This window comes from Callorhinus ursinus, unplaced genomic scaffold (assembly GCF_003265705.2).
Source record: "Callorhinus ursinus isolate GAN/ISIS: 27379988/994484 unplaced genomic scaffold, GSC_fseal_2.0 scaffold9, whole genome shotgun sequence".
NCBI classification, from domain to species: Eukaryota; Metazoa; Chordata; class Mammalia; order Carnivora; family Otariidae; genus Callorhinus; species Callorhinus ursinus.
Genome location: NW_027397071.1, coordinates 59,209,829 through 59,229,977, shown reverse-complemented (window position 1 = coordinate 59,229,977; position 20,149 = coordinate 59,209,829). Strand labels below are relative to the sequence as shown.

The following is a 20,149-nucleotide window of genomic DNA, read 5'->3' as shown; positions in this document are numbered from 1 at the left end:
AGTAAGAGTAGCAGTGGTCAAGGGTATCCTCAGCTCACCCTGACCTTGAATGGAATACTTCACACATTTCATTTGCTCTACGTTTTCTGTAGATCTACTTCGTGAGGTGAGGGTAGTTCCTTTCTATTCCCAGTCTGCTAAGAGTTTCTGTAGTTTGTTGTTTTTGTTGTTGAATGGATATTAAATTTTACTGAATACTTTCTCCATCTGTTGACATCATCTAATTTTCCTTTAATCTGTTAATGATTATTTGGGTTCTTCTACCTCCTGAAAAATGAGAAAATAATCTGAAATATAAAGAAAATGCTGAGATCCTTTTATTGTCTTTGTGAGCTTCACACACACTGGCTGTTACATAAGAGACTAAAACCCAGAAAGGCTGCTGCTTACTCAGGCTGCTTCCACATATTTGCTTTCAGGCTGGGCAGTGAACTGGACACTGGGGGTGACAGACTGGATAGACATGCTGGCTGAGGGCAGGCCAAAGCTCTGCTCTGTCAGATGCAGAAAAGAGCAGGTCCAGGGGCCAGGAACACAGGGAACCTAGAGGAAACATGATGTAGATGCCAGACTGGAGAACGGACAAGGTAGGGATTGCTTTATCACCCTTGGACACAGCTAGCTTTACCTGAAATCTGAGGTAGGAGTGCCCCTTCCTAGTGCCCTCCACAACCAGTCTGGAAGTGGGCAGACTTTTTCCCAGTGGGCCTCTCAGAAAATGAAGGTAATCATTTTTACTTCCAAAGAATTCTGGCTCCAGCAGAACACTGGAGAAATAAGGTCTCTCACAACAGGTTTTCCAAATGGTGGATTCACCAGTGTGAACGCTGAGTGTGCCCTCATGAGCTAACTGTGCACTGCAGGGGATCTTCAGAACCAGGGAACCAGGCCCATGAGACTTACAGGGCCATGACTCCTGTCTTCAAACCTCCACAGGGCTGTCCAGGGGCAGAACATGGAAGCATGACCACAAAGGTGACAAACCAGGACCAGCAGGCACTCCAGGAAGCACGGCGGCTGACTTAGCAGAAGGAAGAACGTTCATATTGACTCCCCTTCATATTGGGGAGTCAATATTGGGGAACGTTCATATGACTCCCCTTCAATATGACTCTCCCATCATATTGATGGGAGAGGATTGCCTCATCACGGCAAATGGACAAAGACTTGATGACTGTCAGCAGGAATTTCACAGAGCAGATTCATGCCAGGACTGGACTGCTGCCTCTAAAGTCCCTGCTAGCCCTGGAATATGAAGTGACACCAGCTAGAAATGCCTGGGTTTACTTAAGAGCCAAGGTGGTAAATGTCGTGTTTTGGCTCTGGACCACGGGGCTCACGGCATCATTCCACAGGCCCAGCTGCCCTTTGTACCATTGGCCTTGACACCTTAGGTCCTTTGAGTTGACCTACCTGCTCCCCAAGAGCTGGAGAGCCCTTATAAGCTATGTGCTCCTGCATATTTTACAAATTGGAGCCTATACTGTGGCAACGTGCCAGGAAGCGATCAGAGACTTCCAACATGAATTCTTATTTGTGGAGGGAGTTGCTGTTACCTGACTCTGCCTTCATGTACCAGTGCAGCACAAACAAACAGGGGCTTTATTGGTGGGGTTTGGGAAGCTGTGACAGAGCCCAGCATGCAGGCGATGAGGGCTTGGATAGCTTCCAGGAGACAAAGGATGAGGGGAAGTGCCTCAGTGGGCTCTGCTGCTCGGGGCACGTTGTCCCTTCTCAGTTCTTAGAGGCAAGTGCGCATGAAGAAGGTTCAGCACTTCACAAACTGGTGGGTGACCTCGTAGATTCCCACAGATTCCTGAGCCTTTTCGTCATAGTCAGTCCAGTCCTGTGGGGAAAAAAATGGCCCTGTCAACCTCATGAGATGGCCTAAGACGGTGGGGACAGTGGCACTCTGGGACTTTAAAGGGCCAGTTCAGGCTCTTACTGAGATAGATATTCATGAATATGTAGGACCTGGAACAGAGCTAGAGCGCATTTCTGGGCAAGTCACTTAACTTCTCAGAGCCTCAGTTCTGTCCTCTATTAAAAAAAGGAACAGTAACAGACTTCATGTTCAATGTTGAAAGAAGCAAATGAGGAAACACATGTAAAAGTACTTAGCATAGTGTCAGGCACATGTTAAGAGCTCAGTAAATTCCAGCTGTTGTTGTTATTAGGTGCTATGCAAACAAAGGAGGTTTCTGTCCTCCTTTTGAAGCCTGACCACAAGGCTTATGTAAGGTAGTAACATGTTCAGTAATACAATTGATTTTCATTATTCATGGTAGTTATATTCTACAGAATCACCACAAACACTGAATTAGTAAATAGCGAACCACTGCTCCCAGGGGAAATACAGGGTTAGGTTCTTGGAAACCTCAGATCACGTTTTCTTCAACCAATCAATATACAACCTTGTTTTGGGTAGGTTTCCATTTAAAAATACCTTATATATAGTTGATTCATTAATATTGAACTCCTAGCCAACAGCACTAGAACTCCTGCCTACACAAAGCTTATCTAACATGCATTTTCTCCATTAGGTATATCGCAGCCTTCTTGCTTGTGGAATACTAGGTAGCACTTTAACACTACACTTGGGGCCATTTAAACACCAAAATCACCAACAAAAATTAAAAAAAATGTGGAATCATCTTTCTATTGATCTTTGTTCACCAAGAGGGTAATTCCCACCAGGTACCCTACAGCACCCCGCAAGGCCCCCAAGTCCTGTACCTTCTCCTGCAGATTAATATCACTGAAGACTGTCCCCGATTCCACACCCTCAGCAGCAAACCCAGCCTGGAGGTGACAGGAAGGCAGCAGTTAGTCTGGGGGAAAGGAGGTACTGGTCTGGCCAGTGAGGCCTGCCAGGGAACTGGCTCTTTTCATACCACCTTTGGGATGGGAGGACAGAGATGCAGGGAGCACCTGTTCTGGAATAATGCACGTCCTGGGCCTGGAAGTTTTCCCAGGCCTACAGTCATTCCTCTAAAGGCCTGGGCCAGAGGCAGGGGGGTGGGGTAAACCTTTCCACTACCCGTGAGCTCCTGAAAGCCGCTGGGCATGTCATTCCCCTCTCTGGACCGTAGTTTTCTTGTTTAGGAAACGGGGAGGAGAATGCTGTTTTGTCTCCCTGCCTCATAGATTTGTCATGAGGTGGAAAAGCTGCATAAATAAAGTGGGATGAGCACTGGCTCTGAAATCAGAGAGACCTGGGTTCAAATGACCATTCAATGCTTACTGTCGCCCTGAGCAAGTTGCAAAATCTCAAGTTCTTTCCTTGTCCGAAAAATAGGACGAATAACTTCACGGGGTTACTGTGAGGATTAAATGAAGCAATATGTAAACATGACCAGCACAATGCCCAACATATAGCAGGCACTTAATAAGAGAGGAGAAGTCCTAGTTCATGGTCTCTGGATGAAGCAAAGTTCTGTTGTTACTTCCTATATGCACCCCCCCAAAGATACAGGTTACGCACCTGGGGCTGGAAATCAACTGGTTCAAAGCCTCGGCATTCAAATTCTACGATTGTCTTGAACTTCTCATTGTCTTCAGCCTAGAAAAGAAATGTTGAGGGGGCAGGCCCATGAAGATCTCATTGCCCCCTGCCCTTCCTGCCAAGTGGGCCCTACTACCCAAGAGCCCAGAATGGGACTTAGGAGCAACTCCTCTTCTGGAAGAAGCCTGCATTGGGTACCTGCTCCTCGTGAGACCTTCTTGGACACAGTTGCTGCAGAAGAAAGACTGAGTTCTGGGAGTCAGCCTGCCTGGATATGAGCTCAGACAGCTCTACCTCTCTTCCCAGCTGGGCCTAAGATTGTCAGATTGGGCTGAGGAAACCACTACAGGTTTGCTGTGAAAATCTGAATTATGTGTAAAGTGCCCAGCTATAGTACCTGACGCTATGCTCAATAAAGAGCAGATAAAATTATCAAAAATAAAAAATATGAACAAGAATGTTAGGCTATAAAGTCTCCAGATTTTCCCAATGGCCGAGGATGCTTAACTGCAGCCTTTTGCTAAACCTCTGCCATGCTGTGAGGCAGGAGGCTGACTTAAAAGCCTTTGAAATGGGGTTTTCATGTGGAAGAGGCACCTCTGAGGGGACTGGTATGAGGAAATTCATGCCTACCTGACCCATGGGCTCAGAGATGCCAAGCACCACACCCACACACTCTCATTCTGTCCTTCATGGTAAAGTCATTTCCTACACACCAATCATGTGCCTGGCATGGGCGAGGCACTCTGTTGGCCCTGGTTTGCTTTTTGTTTGCTGGTGTGTCTTATTTACGATATATCATTTACTTGAAAGCAAGTGCTTGCGACTTCTCCCTTTAACTTCGGAACAAAGGTGAGAATTTGGCATAAATCAGACATGTTTCAAAAATACTAAGTAAGGGGGGTGCCTGGGTGGCTCAGTCAAGTGTCTGACTTCAGCTCAGGTCATGATCTTGGGGTCCTGGGACTGAGCCCTGCGTTAGGCTGTGTGCTCAGCGGGGAGTCTGCTTCTCCCTCTCCCCCTCCCTTTACCACTCCCCCTGCTCGTGCTTGCTCTCAAATAAATAAATAAAATCTTTTAAAAAAAATACTAAGTAAGGAATGGGTGAATACAAGTAACTACCCTTTAAACAAAGAGACTCAAAGCACACACTCCCTCCCCCACCGTTTGGACTAATTTGTTACACAGTAATGTATAACTAGCTAATGTCAACGTCAAGGGTGCCAGAGAAAGCTCAGGAGTCTCCCAGTGTAGACAAGGCAAGGGCTCCCAGTGATGGAAACTGAGTGGACAGGTTGGCCAGAGGTTCCCTGAGCTCCCACAGCCCAGTGCTTATTAGAGAAGACACTGTAACAGCCTGTTTATGAATCTTCTGCCTACCAGGCACTCAGCCAGTGTATGGTGAATAAGTCACTGATACAGTGAGTGAATGAGTGAACGAGTATATGAATGAATGTCCCGTAGCAAGTCACGCTGGTGCAGACAAACTCTAGAACCCAGGCCTCCTAGCTCCCAGCTTAGATTTAATCCCACCAAACCTGCGACCACAGCAGAAAACTTACATTGTAAGATTTGATGGTGCTGCTCAAAATCTCTGAAATGTGAAAGAGAAGACAAAGTTGACTTGAGTCCATACTGTGCCCCCATCCCTGTGCCCAAACATGGCTCTGGGAAAGAGAGTTGGCTGCCACACCCTGGGCACCTCAGGCCTGGGTCCACCCACAGTAACATGAGCCTGCTTTTGCTCTGGTACCAGGAAGATGTAGCCCCAGTTGGCAGAACTCGGGATTCGTGGCCTGACCTACCGATGGAGTTTTCCCTCGCACACAGCTTGCACTTCTGGACCATGGAGGCGCTGCCACGACCTCCCTTCAGTGCCACACTGTCCTGGCAAGGGTAAACAGAATCTCTAGTCATACATTAATTAGATATGATCCTGTCTACCACTTATTAGGTGAAGAGACCAAGACAAACAGGGAGCACCATCTGCTAGGACAAGAATCCTGGGGAGCTTCTTGAGACTAAGAAAGGGATTCCCCTTGATTCTGAACTCTGCCTCACATTCCAAAGAAGCCTGTTCTTCCCAGTGTTGACCATACTAATGGCTGCCCTTCCAAACCACAAAAAGCAAGGTCCAAAGACCTGAGAGATTAGGGCCACAGGTTCCCTCCCCAAATCCCTGCCCAGAGGCCTATGTGTGTTTGTGTGTGGGTATGGTGGTAGGTAGGGGGAGTAGTTACCATCAGCCGAATATACTGCCACTTCTCTGAAATCTCACCACAGTTGCCACATTTCATCTTAGCAGAGGAAAAAGAGGATTAGTAAAGCAGTTAGCTCAGCTTGGCAGACGGAAAGGGCAAGAAAACTGTGACATAGGCAGGCTCAACCTACCTCCCTGTCCACAGTTTCACCTCCTCTTTACAACCAGCCCCACGAAGGACATAACCGAAATATCTCTCTGGGGAAAGAACAGGTCAAGTGTTTCTCCTGCTGGCATGCCCACCCTCCTCTAAGAAGTACCCAGTCTGGCTTGAAATTCAAGGCTCCTTGAGTGCAGAAATGGCACCCTTGTTGGGTCTGGAGCTTCCCTTGTGTTCTCACAGGCCTTGCAGGTTCCTAGTAAAAGTACTTATCGCTGTTGTTACTCTATTTCTCTGTCTCCTCTGCTAGACTCTGTGCTTTTTGAAGTGGAAGAACATCAATTCCTCAAATAAGCCCTGGTACTCGAGCTTCAAAATATTTGGTAGTAAAGGTGGCCAGAAAAAGCTTCCTAAAAGGGATAGAGCTTTGGCCAGGTTCTGAAGGATGCTGGGGTTTTGACAAGGAAGGAAATAGAGCAGAAGCTCTGAGATCTGGGAGAGTGAAGGGCACACTGCTCAAGTAGAGGGGGGCCTCTGCATACCAAGCCACCAGAGTACCAGATTCACCAGTATGGGGTACGGAGGGATGGAGGAAGCCACGATCAAAATTAAAACGGTTTCACGATAAATAAAGCCTAATCAACAAATAAAACAGAAGGTGAAATTCCCCTCCTTGCTAAACAATCCCAAGACCCCTTCAAGTCGTCCTTCGTTTAGTGTTTACAAAACATGAAATATTTCACGGAGGAAAAATTAAAAAAGGAATTCCGAGACACTACCAATTAAGAATTAACCAATACATTTAGAAAAGCGAACAAATTCTATTCAGGAAAATAACATTTAATGGCTGTACATTTCCAAGGATGCTTGAGACAAAGCTCCCCTCGGAAACTGACTTTAGCACGGGAAAGCTTTCCCTGGGCCCGGCCCCTGGCGCCCACCCCGCCTTCCGGAGTCGCTCCCCCCCCCGGAACCTCGCGGCACCTACAGCCCCTCCGATGCTCCTCCCTTCTCCCGCCTAGGGTCCCGCCCCTCCAGCCGCACCTTGAGGTACCACCGGAAGTCCTCACCCAAAGGGCGGAGGTTGGTGACATTCTCCAGCGTGGCTTTGAGCTGCAGCGCAATTTTCTGTAGAGAGGAAGGGCCTCAGCAAGCGCATCAACCGCGCTTGCGCAGCCCTACCGAGCCCCGGCCCCGCCCCTCCTGGATTCGCGCTCTGCCTCCCCCGCTCCTTCTCAGCGCGAGCCCACCTCTCTCATTCCCTCCTGGCACGAACTCCCGCCTCCCAGGTCCTCGCCACCTCCCCGTCCCTGCCCCGGCCGCAGTCTGCCTCCGCCTCACCCCCATAGTGGCTTGGCTCGGCCCGACCCCACCCGGCGATAGCTGCGGCCACTACTTTCCGGCCCGTCGTAAACGGCGGGCGCCGCCAGCGCACCGGGTGCAGACCTCCGGCGTGCGTCGGGAGGGGCGGAAGGCGGGGCCTTCACGCGCTGCTGCTTACCGCGCGCGCCGGGGTGCCTTTGCTCCAAGGTGAAGTGGCGCTGTGGAGCTGTCCTGAGTCCGCAATCAGCCTGAGCTCGGAGCCGCCGAAACCTGTTTCCAGAATTTGCTGAGCGCCAATCTCGTGCCGGCACTATGCTGGTCTGAGGGATACCGTAGCAAACACGACAGTCCCTGCGCGAAACCTCTGCCAGGGCTTCTTCCTGCCCCTCTTCACTACTCGGTCTTCTCTCACCCAACAACCGCGTGGTCCGTGCTTGCCTTCTGAGGCTTCTTAGGTCGCGTCGGTTCCGTCCGCCCTAGGCCAGCTTCGCAGATTTGAGGGGTTGGGGCCCTTCTCTAAACTGCCCCTTCCTCTTTCCCCCAGGAGACCTGCTTTCAGAGGGTTGCCCCGTGTACACGTCTCTCGCTGCAGTCCCCAACACTGGACACTCCCTTTCAGGGGGGGTTCTTCTCTGGGCTCCTAGTTTATCCTTGTATATTACCTGGACCTTGTTTTATCTGTCCTCTTGTCCAGGGCACATCTGAGACCATACGGGAGCTGTGGGTGTAGGTGTGCGACACTTAAACAGCCTTTGGGATTCTCACGGTCATTTAAATTTTGGAGTTACTATTCTTGTCTACTTTACCATCAACTTACTTCATTGCCCCAGGTACCCTTCTATAGAGAGGGATGCACTGGAGTTAGGAACCCTGACAACTTAGGACTTAAGTTGCTGCTATCTTTGAAGGAGGCAGATTGTCTGTATTGGGGGGGCGGGAGGGGTGCAGGGAACACTGGCCTCGGAGTCAAAAGACTTGGGACATGTCCCAAGCTGGCCTGTCTTGTGGGATGAGCTTATCCTAATCACCTCTCCACAAATATTTATCAAGCCAGTTCCTTTCAGCACCCACAATCTGGTCAACCAGCAATTTGCCTAAGGAAGCAGTGCAATTTAGCAGTAAGGAAAAGTCACTACAGATCTACGTACTGAACAAATTCCCACTGTCCATACGAGCTAGGTCTCAGTTCCTAACGACTGTTGGTATTGATTTTAAAATGGATTATTAGAAAACTTCTCTGCGACCAGGCATTATCCCTTATATTGTACTAAACCGAAATGTTTTCCTCCATACTGAAATACCTACGGATGTATCTGTAAAAGAGGATTTAAAAAACCCCAACCTCAATTATATCTCAATAAAGCCGGAGGGGGAAAAACCCATTTCACACCTAAAATTTTAGAAAATACTTCATTAATATAAAATACCCAGTGTTCAAATTTCCTTAATGATGTCAATTTTGTTTTTTGAATCATGATCCAAATAGGGTCCAAACTGTACTGATTATGTGTTTCTTAAATCTCCTTTAATCTACCAGTTCCCACACCATCTCTATTTATTTTATGTTTGCAATGTGTTTATTGAAGAAGCCAGATCCTCTGCCCTGGAGTTTCCTTTGGATATTGGTTGGATTTCTATTGTATTTTCTTCTTTTTTTTAATCTATTGTATTTTCTAATTTTTCTCTCTATTCTCTTATTCCTGTAAATTGGTAGTTATATCTATAGCTGATTAATAGATTTTTGGCAATACTTCACATAGGCTGTTTTAAAAAATAACTGAGGAGAGTTCACATGTTCAGGTCTTTATAAAATAACAAAAAACTGCATTTTGTTATGTATTTATTAAAGACAGCCATTTATAGTTTATAAAAAAAATATTGTCCTGATATACACAAAAATGTCCTGATAATGGTAATTAAAAACAGGTACTCCCAACCCCCCTTATGTCCACATCAATTTTCAATCTAGATTGGCTTAATCTTGAAGTGTAATCCAATAAGACTGAAGACCAAACACTTCAGGTCCTGGACAAGATAATAAAATACTCGTAAGCCTTCTGGATCCCTATAATGCAAGAGGAAAAACATGTTTAAGAAGCTGGAAAAAACTGGCAACAAAACAAAACAAAACATTTACTAACCCAGATTATTTACATAAAGACATTTACAGAATTAAAACTTTAAAAACAACCAAGTGTCCATAAAAAAGGAAAAGGCTATGTGCTATATATTAAACGAGATCATTTTAAATGTTAGTTTTTAATGGGGAAACAGTTATTAAATGAAAAAAATCATTATTAAAATAACAGATTGCTGATCTCAATGATATTTTTTGTGCTTTTTAAAAAGTTAAATAGTTTTTAATGCATGTGAAATAGATCAGAAATACTTCAAGATATTAATGGTTGTCTGATAAGTTTGTAGGTGATTTTCCCCCTTTTATTTTTCTGCATTTTCTATAGTGAGCATGTATTACTTTCAGAATTAGGAAAACTTATTTATTTATTTTTAAAAAAGATTTTATTTATTTGACAGAGAGAGAGCACAAGCAGAGGGAGAAGCAGGCTCCCCGCTGAACAGAGGGCCCGATGCGGGACTCGATCCCAGGACCCTGACATCATGAGCTGAGCCGAAGGCGGCCACTTAACTGACTTAGCCACCCAGGCGTCCCTAGGAAAACTTTTTTTAAAAAGAAGTAGTACTAAGCAGGACCAAGAGGCTAAAGATTACTATGGCACAACTGGCTAAGAACAAGGAGATTGTCCAAAGGAAGACAATTACACCCAGCATGTACTAAAGGTGAGCCATAGGGGCACCTGGGTGGCTCGGTCAGTTAAGCGTCTGCCTTGGCTCAGCTCATGATGTCAGGGTCCTGGGATTGAGCCCTGTGTCAGGCTCCCTGCTTTTCCCTCTCCCCGGCTCATTCTCTCTCTCTCAAATAAATATATAAAATCTTTAAAAAATAAAAATAAAAGTGAGCCGTATCTAATTCCAAATCCTCAAAACACAGGAGCTAGATGTTGCCAAATTCTTTTTTTTTTTAAGGTAGGCTCCATGTCCAGCATAGAGCCCAACGTGGGGCTTGAACTCAAGAGCTGAGCTGAGATCAAGAGTCAGACCCATGGGGCACATGGATGGCTCAGTTGGTTAAGCGACTGCCTTCGGCTCAGGTCATGATCCCAGAGTCCTGGGATCGAGCCCCGCATCAGGCTCCCTTGGCAAGAAGCCTGCTTCTCCCTCTCCCACTCCCCCTGCTCCCTCTTCTCTCTCGCTGTCTCTCTCTTTCCATTAAATAAATAAATAAAATCTTAAAAAATATTTTTTAAAAAAAGACCCTTAACCTATTGAGTCATCTAGACACCCCAGAGGTTGCCAAATTCTAAGGACTCTTTGGAGCATACAGACTCATGTCTCAGCTTTATTATCTGCCCTGACAACATGAATTTTTAAGTTTGTATTCTAAATATTCAAGTTTCACCACTGTCAGACTATAAGATGTGCTAGTCTGAATGGCCAACACTGAAAAGGTGTTCAGATCGACCCAGCGACTCTACAGTTTATCTCAAGCACCTGTTCTGGCATATTTCATTTTCTGTTCTGGCCAGATTCTTATTTTGGCTGCTCCTATGACATTACTCTGTGTGTGTGTGTGTGTGTGTGTGTGTGTGTGTGTGTGTCAGTGTGTCACTGAGAAGCTCTGTGTAACACTGACTAAAACATCAAAAGCAACAGGAGAATGCCCTCATTATTATGAGAATAATTTGAAGTCTCATGATGAGAACAAAGCTGGCCCCTTCTGTCTTTTTTTTTTTTTTTTTAAGATTTATTCATTTTAGAGAGAGTGAGTGAGAGAAACCAGGGGGGGGGGGGCAGAGGGAGGGAGAGTCTTAAGCAGACTCTGCACTGAATGTGGAACCTGACGTGGGGCTTGATCTCATGGCCCTGAGATCACAACCTGAGCTGAAACCAAGAGTCGGACGCTTAACCGAAAGCCACCCAGGCGCCCCTGACCCCTTCTGTCTTGCCATAACGGTCCCAATTTGGTTAAGGGTTTCATATCAGTCAGCTTCAAAACTGACACATCTGGCTATAAGGGTCATATACACTTACTTGGATTGATTGACATCAATAAGAGAACCAATTTTTGATGTTGTGAAAGAAATGTGTTCATCTCCAATGACAATTTCAAGCTCCTAAAAACATTTAAAAAAACTAAGTCAAGCCAAGTTGAATTTTCCATCAACCACACGGAAGATATATCATCTGTCAAATTACACAAACTCTACAACATAAACAAGACCGGTTCACTCTGAGCACTAACATGTACTGGGTCTAGAAACAAAAAGAGATACTGGTTTAATCCTTCAGTAGCTCATACTCTTAGAGGAAGATGTGTTTGTGAGGCTCTACCATTTCTGGGATTTGGAAGAATTTACAAGTTTTATATAGGAGTTTTCATTGTTAAGAAAGTAGAGTAACATGTATAAATCTTATGTTTTAAAATATCAAGAATCTAACCTTTCTCAGCAACATGGGACAAGGAGAAGTCTAGACCTTGTGTTTGATCCCAGCTTTGTCACTATCAGCTGAATGCTCTTGGGTCTCAATTTCTACAGTGACAAAGTAGCACAAATCTTTAAAAAATTTCTATGGGGGTGCTCACTGTGTGCCAGCTATTGTTCTTGGTGCTTGGGACAGATCAGCAAAACCAAAGGTCTGTGCCCTTGTGGAATTGCCAATCTACTGAGGCCTACTTCTTTTTTCTTAATTTTTTCCTATTTCTTTTTGATTTATAGTTTTCAATTATGAAAATAATTCTAACAGAAAATATAGAAAACTATGAAACCAATGTTCTTAACACCCAGATGTGAAAATGTTATAGGCTGTCATACTTGTATCAGATTTTTTAAAGAAATAAAACGTTACACATACAAACTTTAGGTCCACTTCCCATTCCATTCTCCCTCCTGCATCCCAGAAGTTGAGGTGGATTCTTTCCACTCATGTTTTTAGATTTGGTAGTATGTTTTTAAAATTTTTACATAAATGATCATACTATATGCATCCTTCTGCTTTTTTCATTCAACACTGTTTTTGTATGTGATCTAGTTCATTCGTTTTAAATGCTTTAGAATATTCCATTCATATCCTTATTAAAGCAGACTTAAGTTCCCAATTTATTGTACTATAAACAATGTGGTGAGAATATTCTTCTATGCATCTCCTTGTATGCATGTGAAAATGTCTCTAGGAATATTCCTAGAAGGTATAAGTTTTTTTCAATTTTTTAAAAAATGTTTTACTTATTTATTCATGAGAGTCAGAGAGAGAGAGAGAGAGAGAGGCAGAGGGAGAAGCAGGATCCCCACCGAGCAGGGAGCCCGATGCGGGACTCAATCCCAGGACCCCAGGATCATGACCTGAGCTGAAGGCAGACGCTCAACCATCTGAGCCACCCAGGCGCCCCGTTTTTTTTCAATTTTGCCAGTTACTACCAAACTATTTCCTAAAATGGTTGTACTGATGTCATTCCCACTAGTATGTAAGATCCCCTTTTTCTTTCTCATATCCTTTTTAAAGCTTGATGCCCCCCACACTCACTTTTTGCTATTCTAATGGGTCTGAAATGGTATCTCATTATTTTCCTAATTTTCACTTTCCAAATGTAGATATTTTCATATATTTACTGGCCACTTGTTTTTCCAGTTCTGTAAACTGCCTGTTCAGAACCTTTACACATTCTGCCACTGGCTTATCTTCCCCCCCCATTATCTTTTTATTATTAATTTGCAGTTCTTGATATATTCTAGCTATAAACCCTCTGCCAGGTATGTTTTGCAAAGATCTTCCTTCAGTCTGTGGCTTATCTTTCAACTTTATCATGATGTCTTCAGCTAAACAGAAGTTTTAACTTTAAAGAAGTCACATTTATCAATCTTCTCCCTTGAGGAATTTAAAATATTCCTTCTCTACCCAAAATAATAAAAGATAATCTATATTTTATGTTTTAAAATCTTGTTTTATTTCTACAAATGGTGTAACTTAAAAATATTCTATAAACACACTGCCAACTGATACAATTTGTTAAACAATCCATCCTTTTTCTATTAATTTGAAAGTTCACCTCTGTCATACCCTGCTCTGAGTTCCCATATATTCATGGGTTTGTTTCTGGGCTCTCTATGCTGCTCCACTGTTCCCCGGTCAATTCTGAGGCAATATCACAGTACAGATGACTGTACCTTTTCAAGAAATCTTCAAAATTATCTTGGTTACTCTTGTCCCTTTGATCTTCCATGAATTTAATGCTCTCTTAGGCTTTAGGAAAAATCCTGTTGTGATTTTGATTTGAATTGGAATGAATTTATCAATTATTTTAATAAAATTGATATAACTGAGTTGTTCCATCCATAAAAATGATACATATTTTTATTTTCTTCTATAAAGCCCTTTTAAGTTTTTTTTTTTTTTTACAGATTTTATTTATTTATTTGACAGAGAGAGACCCAGCAAGAGAGGGAACACAGGCAGGGGGAGTGGGAGAGGGAGCAGCAGAACCCCTGCTGAGCAGGGAGCCCGATGTGGGGTTTGATCCCAGGGCCCTGGGACCATGACCTGAGCCGAAGGCAGACACCTAACGACTGAGCCACCCAGGCGCCCCAAAGCCCTTTTAAGTTTTATACATCTTATTAAATTTACTCCCAAGTTCTTTATAGCTTTTGTTGCTATGATGAATGGAATCTTGTTGTAATTACCTTATTCAACAGGTTGTTGCTAGTGCATAGGAGTATGCCCTGTTCTCTTCACAGGACTACTGTGATCGTTGAATGAGTTAATAGAGCTGAAAATTAATGGTAAAGCAAAATACATATACATGATTTTACTGAGATCTCATGGACATAAATTAAAAAGTTAACTTTAGAAAGTACTCAGGATGGGATTTTCTTTTCACTCTTCCTCGAGAGTTAGACTATGTATCCAAAGGATACAAAAATAGTGATTCAAAGGGGCACACGCACCCCAATGTTTACAGCAGCAATGCCCACAATAGCCAAACTATGGAAAGAGCCCAGATGACCATCTACAGATGAATAAAGAAAATGTGGTGTGTATATATATATATACACAATAGAATATTAGCCATCAAAAAGAATGAAATCTTGTCATTTGCAATGATGTAGATGGAGCTAGAAAGTATTATGCTAAGCAAAATAAGTCAGAGAAAGACAAATACCATATGATTTCACTCATATGTGAAATTCAAGAAATAAAACAGATGAACACAGGGAAAGGGAAGGAAAAATAAAAGAAGATAAAAACAGAGAGGAAGATAAACCATTAAGAGACTCTTAACTATAAGGAACAAACAGGGGGTGCCTGGGTGGCTCAGTTGGTTAAGCGGCTGCCTTCGGCTCAGGTCATGATCCCAGGGTCCTGGGATCGAACCCCACATCGGGCTCCGTGCTCAGCGGGGAGCCTGCTTCTCCCTCTCCCTCTGCCTGCCTGTCTGCCTATTTGTGATCTCTCTCTGTCAAATAAATAAATAAAATCTTTAAAAAAAAAAAAAAAGGAACAAACAGGGTTGCTGGAAGGGAGGTGGGTGGGGGGATGGAGTAACTGAGTGATGGGCATTAAGGAGGGCACTTGATTTAATGAGCACTGGGTGTATTATGCATCAGATGAATTACTAAATTCTACTCCTGAAACTAATAAAACACTGTATGTTAACTGAGCTGGATTTAGATTACAAAAAAAAAAAGTTGGTCCACCATTTTGAGGTGAATTAGGAATTAACTTATATGGGTTTTTATATAAATTTAATAAATGTAATTATTACTGAGCTTTTACTACACACTGGTACTATTTTAGTCACTAGAGATTTAGCACTGAAAAAAATAGGTAAAATCCTTGTACTGAAGGAGCTTGCAGGGGTGTATGCAAATCTGTTGCAGTGGAGGGAGGAAAAGGGATATATAAAGTAAAGCAAACAAGACAATTTCAGACAACAATAAATGCTACAAAGAAAATAAAACATCTTATTTAAAAAAAGAAAACAAAATGGGAAAGGACATTTTAGATTGGATGGATAGGCAAGACGTCACTGAGGAAGCGATGTTTGAAACCTGCAATAATAAAGACAATGTTGGATAGAACATGCCAGGCAGGATGCAGCAAATGCAAATGTCCTAAACTAAGAACAACCTAGGTGTGTCTGAGGAACAGAAATAAGGTCAGTAAGGTCTGAACACAGTAAAACACTGTGAAAATGGTAGAAGATAAGGTGGGAGTTTGGATTTTACTTATTTATTTTTAAGATTTTATTTATTTATTTGTCAGAGAGAGAGAGCACAAGTAGGGGGAGCAGCAGGCAGAGGGAGAAGTAGGCTCTCTGCCAAGCAAGGAGCCCGATGCAGGACTCAATCCCAGAACCCTGGGATCATGACCTGAGCCAAAGGCAGACTCTTAGCCGACTGAGCCACCCACTCATCCTGGATTTTATTTTAAATGTAGTGGGAAAGCAGTGGAGAACTTAAAATCAGTGGAATACATTTCACTTTAAAAGATCAGTCTGGTTTCAGGATGGAAAAACAGGCTATACAGGACAAAAGAAAAAAGGAAATCAATTACAAGTCTAGATTAGGAAGGTAGCAGTTGAGGTGCAGAGAAATAGCTTCCCTGTTAACACACTCAAATATGATAGTGGCGGGGCACCTGGGTGGCTGTCGGTTAAGCATCTGCCTTCAGCTCAGCTCATGATCCCAGAGTCCTGGGATCGAGTCCTGCATCTGGTTCCCTGCTCAGTGGGGATCCTGCTTCTCCCTCACCCTCTGCCCCTCCCCTTGCTTGTGCTCTCTTTCTCTGTCAAATAAATAAAATCTTAAAAAAAAAAAAAAAAGAAGACAGTGGCTTTTATTTTAATTACCATAATGGTCTTCAGAATAAATATATAAGCCATGAATTTAAACACATATACCTAGCTGCTTGCATGATTTTCCTTCTATTAGATTGCTGAAATAACCACGTTCTATTTCTCTTTGTATGTTCATAATGCTTTGTGCATAGTAGTTACTCAGTATGTGAGGTGGGCAGTAAAACCTCTGAGAAGGGCCGGGGGGAGAGTCCCATGAGGAAATCCAGGGCTAGGCTCTGGGTGGTCGGAAGCACCACTGGCTCTCTCTGTTCCTCCCTGTGAGATCACTGCTTCCTTAGATAAAGGTGCTGTAGTCTGCTTTGTGTAGGGCACACACACAAACACACACGGATTCAATGTCATATGCAAGGCAGTAAAACTCATCTTCCTTGTAAGACTTCTGCGCTATAGGACAGTTACTAAAACACTCACCTGCCGGCCCACTCGGTCAGGGGGAGGCCACAAGGCATCATCCTCTTTGGTAATTTCACTGTCATCAATTATTCTCTTCAGTTCCTCCATTACACTTTTATGTACATAAGCCTGAAAGCAAATTAAAAAATGGGATTTAAGTTGCATCCCTGAGCAAGTGTTCTCACTCAGATAGATAGTGATGAAAGATAAAAACAAAAACAAAAACAAAACCACAAACAAAAAAAGCCTGCTCCTAAAAACTAGTTTCTGGCACCTCTGTAAAGGGGATGGCATTCAGGTGTGAAGAAGGCAGGGCCAGAAGTGCCCAATGACTACATCTCAGACCCCATCTACTTGTTTCTACTTCTTGGCACATCTCGTTCACTTGGACCTTCTCCTTGCTTACACACCCAACTCACACCTGAACCCAGAACAAAAGATCTGTAAATAACCCTGGTTATTCCTAACTAGATGACATGCTTATGAAGAGCAGAGACATGTCTTTTAAAATACATTTTGCGTATTAGTCCACATTAAAAAAAATATAAGGAGGCTGACATGTGTGGGTAAACGTAAAACTGAATGCTAGTTCAACATAATAGTATGAAAATATATTGACAAGACATTTTCAAATGTGACAAAGTGATTAAAAGGAAAGAGAAGCTTTGATGAAGCCTTGACAGCGTGGCAGAAGTTATACAAAATGGAGCGCATGGACTTGACAGAGGCAGGCACAGCTATCTCTTGCTAGCCAGGGTGGGGTGACTTTGAACAAGCCCCAAAATTCATATCTGGGCCTTCACTGTAAAGGGTATATCATACCACCCATCAAATAGGCTTACAATCAGGGTTAAATAAAATCGTTATGTGTATAAAATACCAAGTGCCATGCCTGGCATCTAATGTGCATTCAATGATGCGAACTGCTTTACCATGCCCCTGTTCCCTGTTCAAATGCAAATTAAAGAGCTCTACTGAAAGCTATGCACCAGGGAATATACCAAACACTTTAAGTATAAGGTATTTAATTCCATGATAGCCCTGGAGAGTGGGGGGTAGGTTTTATTATTTGTTTCTGCAGACAAAGAACAGGGAATTTGCCCAGGGGCACATAGTAAGTAGCAGATTCAGGGTTTAAGCCAAGATTTGCAAGCTTTAAATGATTACCGGTAAGTGATTCACACTGTGAAAAAATATGAACTAAAAGATGTGAGAAAAAATTTAGAAGGTGTCTACAGATATGTCTATACTTCTCTATTCTTTTCAATACTACTCCCAGAAAGAACAAAAACAAGACAAAAGGCTAAATTTTAGTGAAAGAAAGGCTCTCAGAAGGCTCATTACCTCTTTTCTGATCATGACATCATTTTTGTAATTGCTGTTGTTGGCATATCTCAATTTCCCTGTGAGGAACAAAAAAACAAATTCAGTGTATATTAAAAACATATGAGTAATGTACATTAGCTCACCAAGACTATCAGCTGTTGCTTAAAATGTATGCTAGTTTTCCCTTCAGTGTCTACCAGATTTACTCCCAGTACTTCTGGTGTTCCAACAATGGCAGTCTTTTCAGTTCTTCACTTTGGGCTATTAAATAGCCTCAAAGCCAAAAATACTGCTGACATTGAATTATAATTCTTGCAAAAGGCAGCTCAGGTATGATAAAAGAACACAAGCCGACTCTTTTGTGACTCTGGCAAATAATATCTTTGCAGGTTAATGTCTTCAGGTGAAAACAGGGAGAGTGATGGTAACTTAACTTGCACACAGGGCCTCCTGAGGCTCAAATGAGTCGTGAAAGCAATTTGAAAACTGTAAAATGCTGTTTAGATACTATTCATGTGACCATGCAACATTCTGATCTATTCCTGTGATGGAAAAGTTGTGGTTTTATTATTAAGCATATTTGGTATATAAGGCCCTTTGTGTATATGTGCATCCAAAAGGGTAATCTGGGTATATGCTGGGTGTGAAGGAAAAGACAGAAGGAAATACATGAGTTTTTACCCTTGGAATAGAAGGCACACATGTAAACACACTACCTTGTCACACTACCAAACACAGTATCTTGTCATTGTTTATAATTGGGGTTTGTCAGATTCATCTTTGTGCCCCCATTTAGTGGGAGTTTTCTGTCATCTCTGATTCCTTTTCCTTCACCACAGTGGCCCTTCCCCCAGATCTTAGCAAACAGCAAAGTCCTATTGGTTCTGCCTCCAGTAGTATCCTAAATCCTTCTATCCGCTTTTACTAGCACCCTAGTCCCAATCAACATCCTTTTTGTCTTGACAACTGTAACTGTCTTAATAACCAGCCCTGTCTCCACTCTTGCCCATTCTGCACCCAATGATTAGAATATTTTTTCAGGAAGAGATCCACATCTTTCTCTCCTTAAAACTTTCCAATTGCTTCCTGCTGCATTTAGAATAAAATCCAAACTCTTTGCCACGGCCTATAAAGACCTACATGGTATGCCCCTGCCTACTTATCTGACATCATCTCCTACCATTCTCAGAGCTCACTACTTCCTCAGCCATATGGGCTACCCGAAACATGCCTCCTAGCTCATTCATGCCCTAGAGCCTTAACCCTTGTTACTCCCTCTGTCCAGAATGCTCTTCTTCCTGAGCCTCACAAGGCTGGCTCCTTGTCAATCAGAGTTCAGTTCAAATACTTCCTTTTCAGAGACCGCGCCAGGGGCCACCCTGCTTAAAAGCAGCCCACCAGCACTTATTCCATCATTTTATGTTCTGACCACGGGTCACTATCTGGAGTCTTTTTTGTTGTTGCTGTTGTTGTTTATATCTCTCCCAGCACCAGAATACACGTTCCATGACAGGAAGCTTGTCTGTTGTTCACTCCTGTATCCCAGATTGTGAAAGAGAGCCTGGCACAAGGTAGGCAATGTTTGCTGAGTGAGGCATTCTAGTAAAAAATGTCACCAAATAGAAGTCCCTGCACATGGAAAGAACCAGTAGATTGGTCACAGGAGTGATCGTTTCAGATCCGCGCCGCAGTCATCAATCCCTTCCTCTTCTAGCTCCTCGCACATTCCGGAACCCCGGCCTCCCCACTCGCCCAACCCCAGGCCCAGTCCTCGCTCCCAGGGGGCCAGAGGCCGCTCTTACCGTCGGGTCGGAACTCAAACTCCAGGAACTCATGGCCGAATTTGCCCTTATGACCCACGTAGTAACGCAGATAAAAGTCACTCTCCATGGTTCACGAGGAGGGGACCAAGCCCAAACTTTACCAGCAAACCCCACCGCCGCTGTTTGCGCCCACCACTGACGTTTACCTGGGCGCGCGGAAGTGACGTCAAGGCAAGGCCGTCGGCCGTGGCGAAGCGGCCCCGGTCTCCCCCATTCCCGGAAGTGGGGGCAAGTCTAGCCCATTCCCCGGCGGAAACAAGGCTCCTTTCACCCGAGGGCCGGGTCAGTGCAGCCCTGCCCCGTCGGCCGGAGACGGGAACGAGGTTGAGGCTCGCCACTCGGGGTTCTCGCAAGCTTGAGGCCGAAGGCGACTAGAGGACCCCTGGGTTTGGGCGGCGGGTCTGGAGACCTTGCTTCGAGACTTCCGGCTGAGCACGCCGAGTGCTGCGCCCTTTCAGGCTCCACGTCCATTTAAGTACACCTGACT

General features: G+C 43.9%; 2 protein-coding genes across 8 annotated transcripts; both read right to left on the bottom strand.

Annotated features, from left to right (window-relative positions):
- Positions 1-295: 295 nt before the first annotated feature.
- On the bottom strand, positions 296-7,582 carry CZIB (CXXC motif containing zinc binding protein). Of its 7 annotated transcripts, XR_012379478.1 has the most exons (9): positions 7,207-7,342; positions 6,910-6,993; positions 5,746-5,802; positions 5,311-5,392; positions 5,068-5,099; positions 3,485-3,562; positions 2,737-2,802; positions 904-1,846; positions 296-543 (listed from the first exon to the last, which is right to left on the bottom strand). XR_012379478.1 is itself a non-coding variant. In XM_025871654.2 (8 exons), the coding sequence occupies exons 2-8, from the start codon at positions 6,957-6,959 to the stop codon at positions 1,769-1,771; spliced, it is 417 nt and encodes a 138-aa protein (XP_025727439.1). In that variant the 5' UTR covers positions 6,960-6,993; positions 7,207-7,582; the 3' UTR covers positions 296-1,768. The 7 variants fall into 7 exon arrangements, 6 of the variants coding, with proteins under 6 accessions (XP_025727439.1, XP_025727436.1, XP_073752846.1 ...); XM_025871654.2 differs by having other exon boundaries at positions 296-1,846; positions 6,936-6,993; positions 7,207-7,582; XM_025871651.2 differs by having other exon boundaries at positions 296-1,846.
- Positions 7,583-9,011: 1,429 nt separating this feature from the next.
- Positions 9,012-19,830, bottom strand: MAGOH (mago homolog, exon junction complex subunit). The gene is made up of 5 exons (XM_025871655.2): positions 19,642-19,830; positions 17,858-17,916; positions 16,532-16,642; positions 11,299-11,381; positions 9,012-9,253 (listed from the first exon to the last, which is right to left on the bottom strand). The coding sequence occupies exons 1-5, from the start codon at positions 19,727-19,729 to the stop codon at positions 9,154-9,156; spliced, it is 441 nt and encodes a 146-aa protein (XP_025727440.1). The 5' UTR covers positions 19,730-19,830; the 3' UTR covers positions 9,012-9,153.
- Positions 19,831-20,149: the final 319 nt, after the last annotated feature.

Bases quoted from the DNA above. Each gene is read 5' to 3' on its own strand.
- MAGOH (XM_025871655.2), bottom strand. From the start codon at position 19,729: ATGGAGAGTGACTTTTATCTGCGTTACTACGTGGGTCATAAGGGCAAA. The intron at 17,917-19,641 runs GTAAGAGCGGCC...TGTTCCTCACAG, and splicing joins GTTTGAGTTCCGACCCGACG to GGAAATTGAGATATGCCAAC. The intron at 16,643-17,857 runs GTAATGAGCCTT...ATTTGCTTTCAG, and splicing joins ATGTCATGATCAGAAAAGAG to GCTTATGTACATAAAAGTGT.
- CZIB (XM_025871651.2), bottom strand. The intron at 2,803-3,484 runs GTGCGTAACCTG...TGTCACCTCCAG, and splicing joins CAGTTGATTTCCAGCCCCAG to GCTGGGTTTGCTGCTGAGGG. The intron at 1,847-2,736 runs GTACAGGACTTG...TTTTCCCCACAG, and splicing joins ATATTAATCTGCAGGAGAAG to GACTGGACTGACTATGACGA.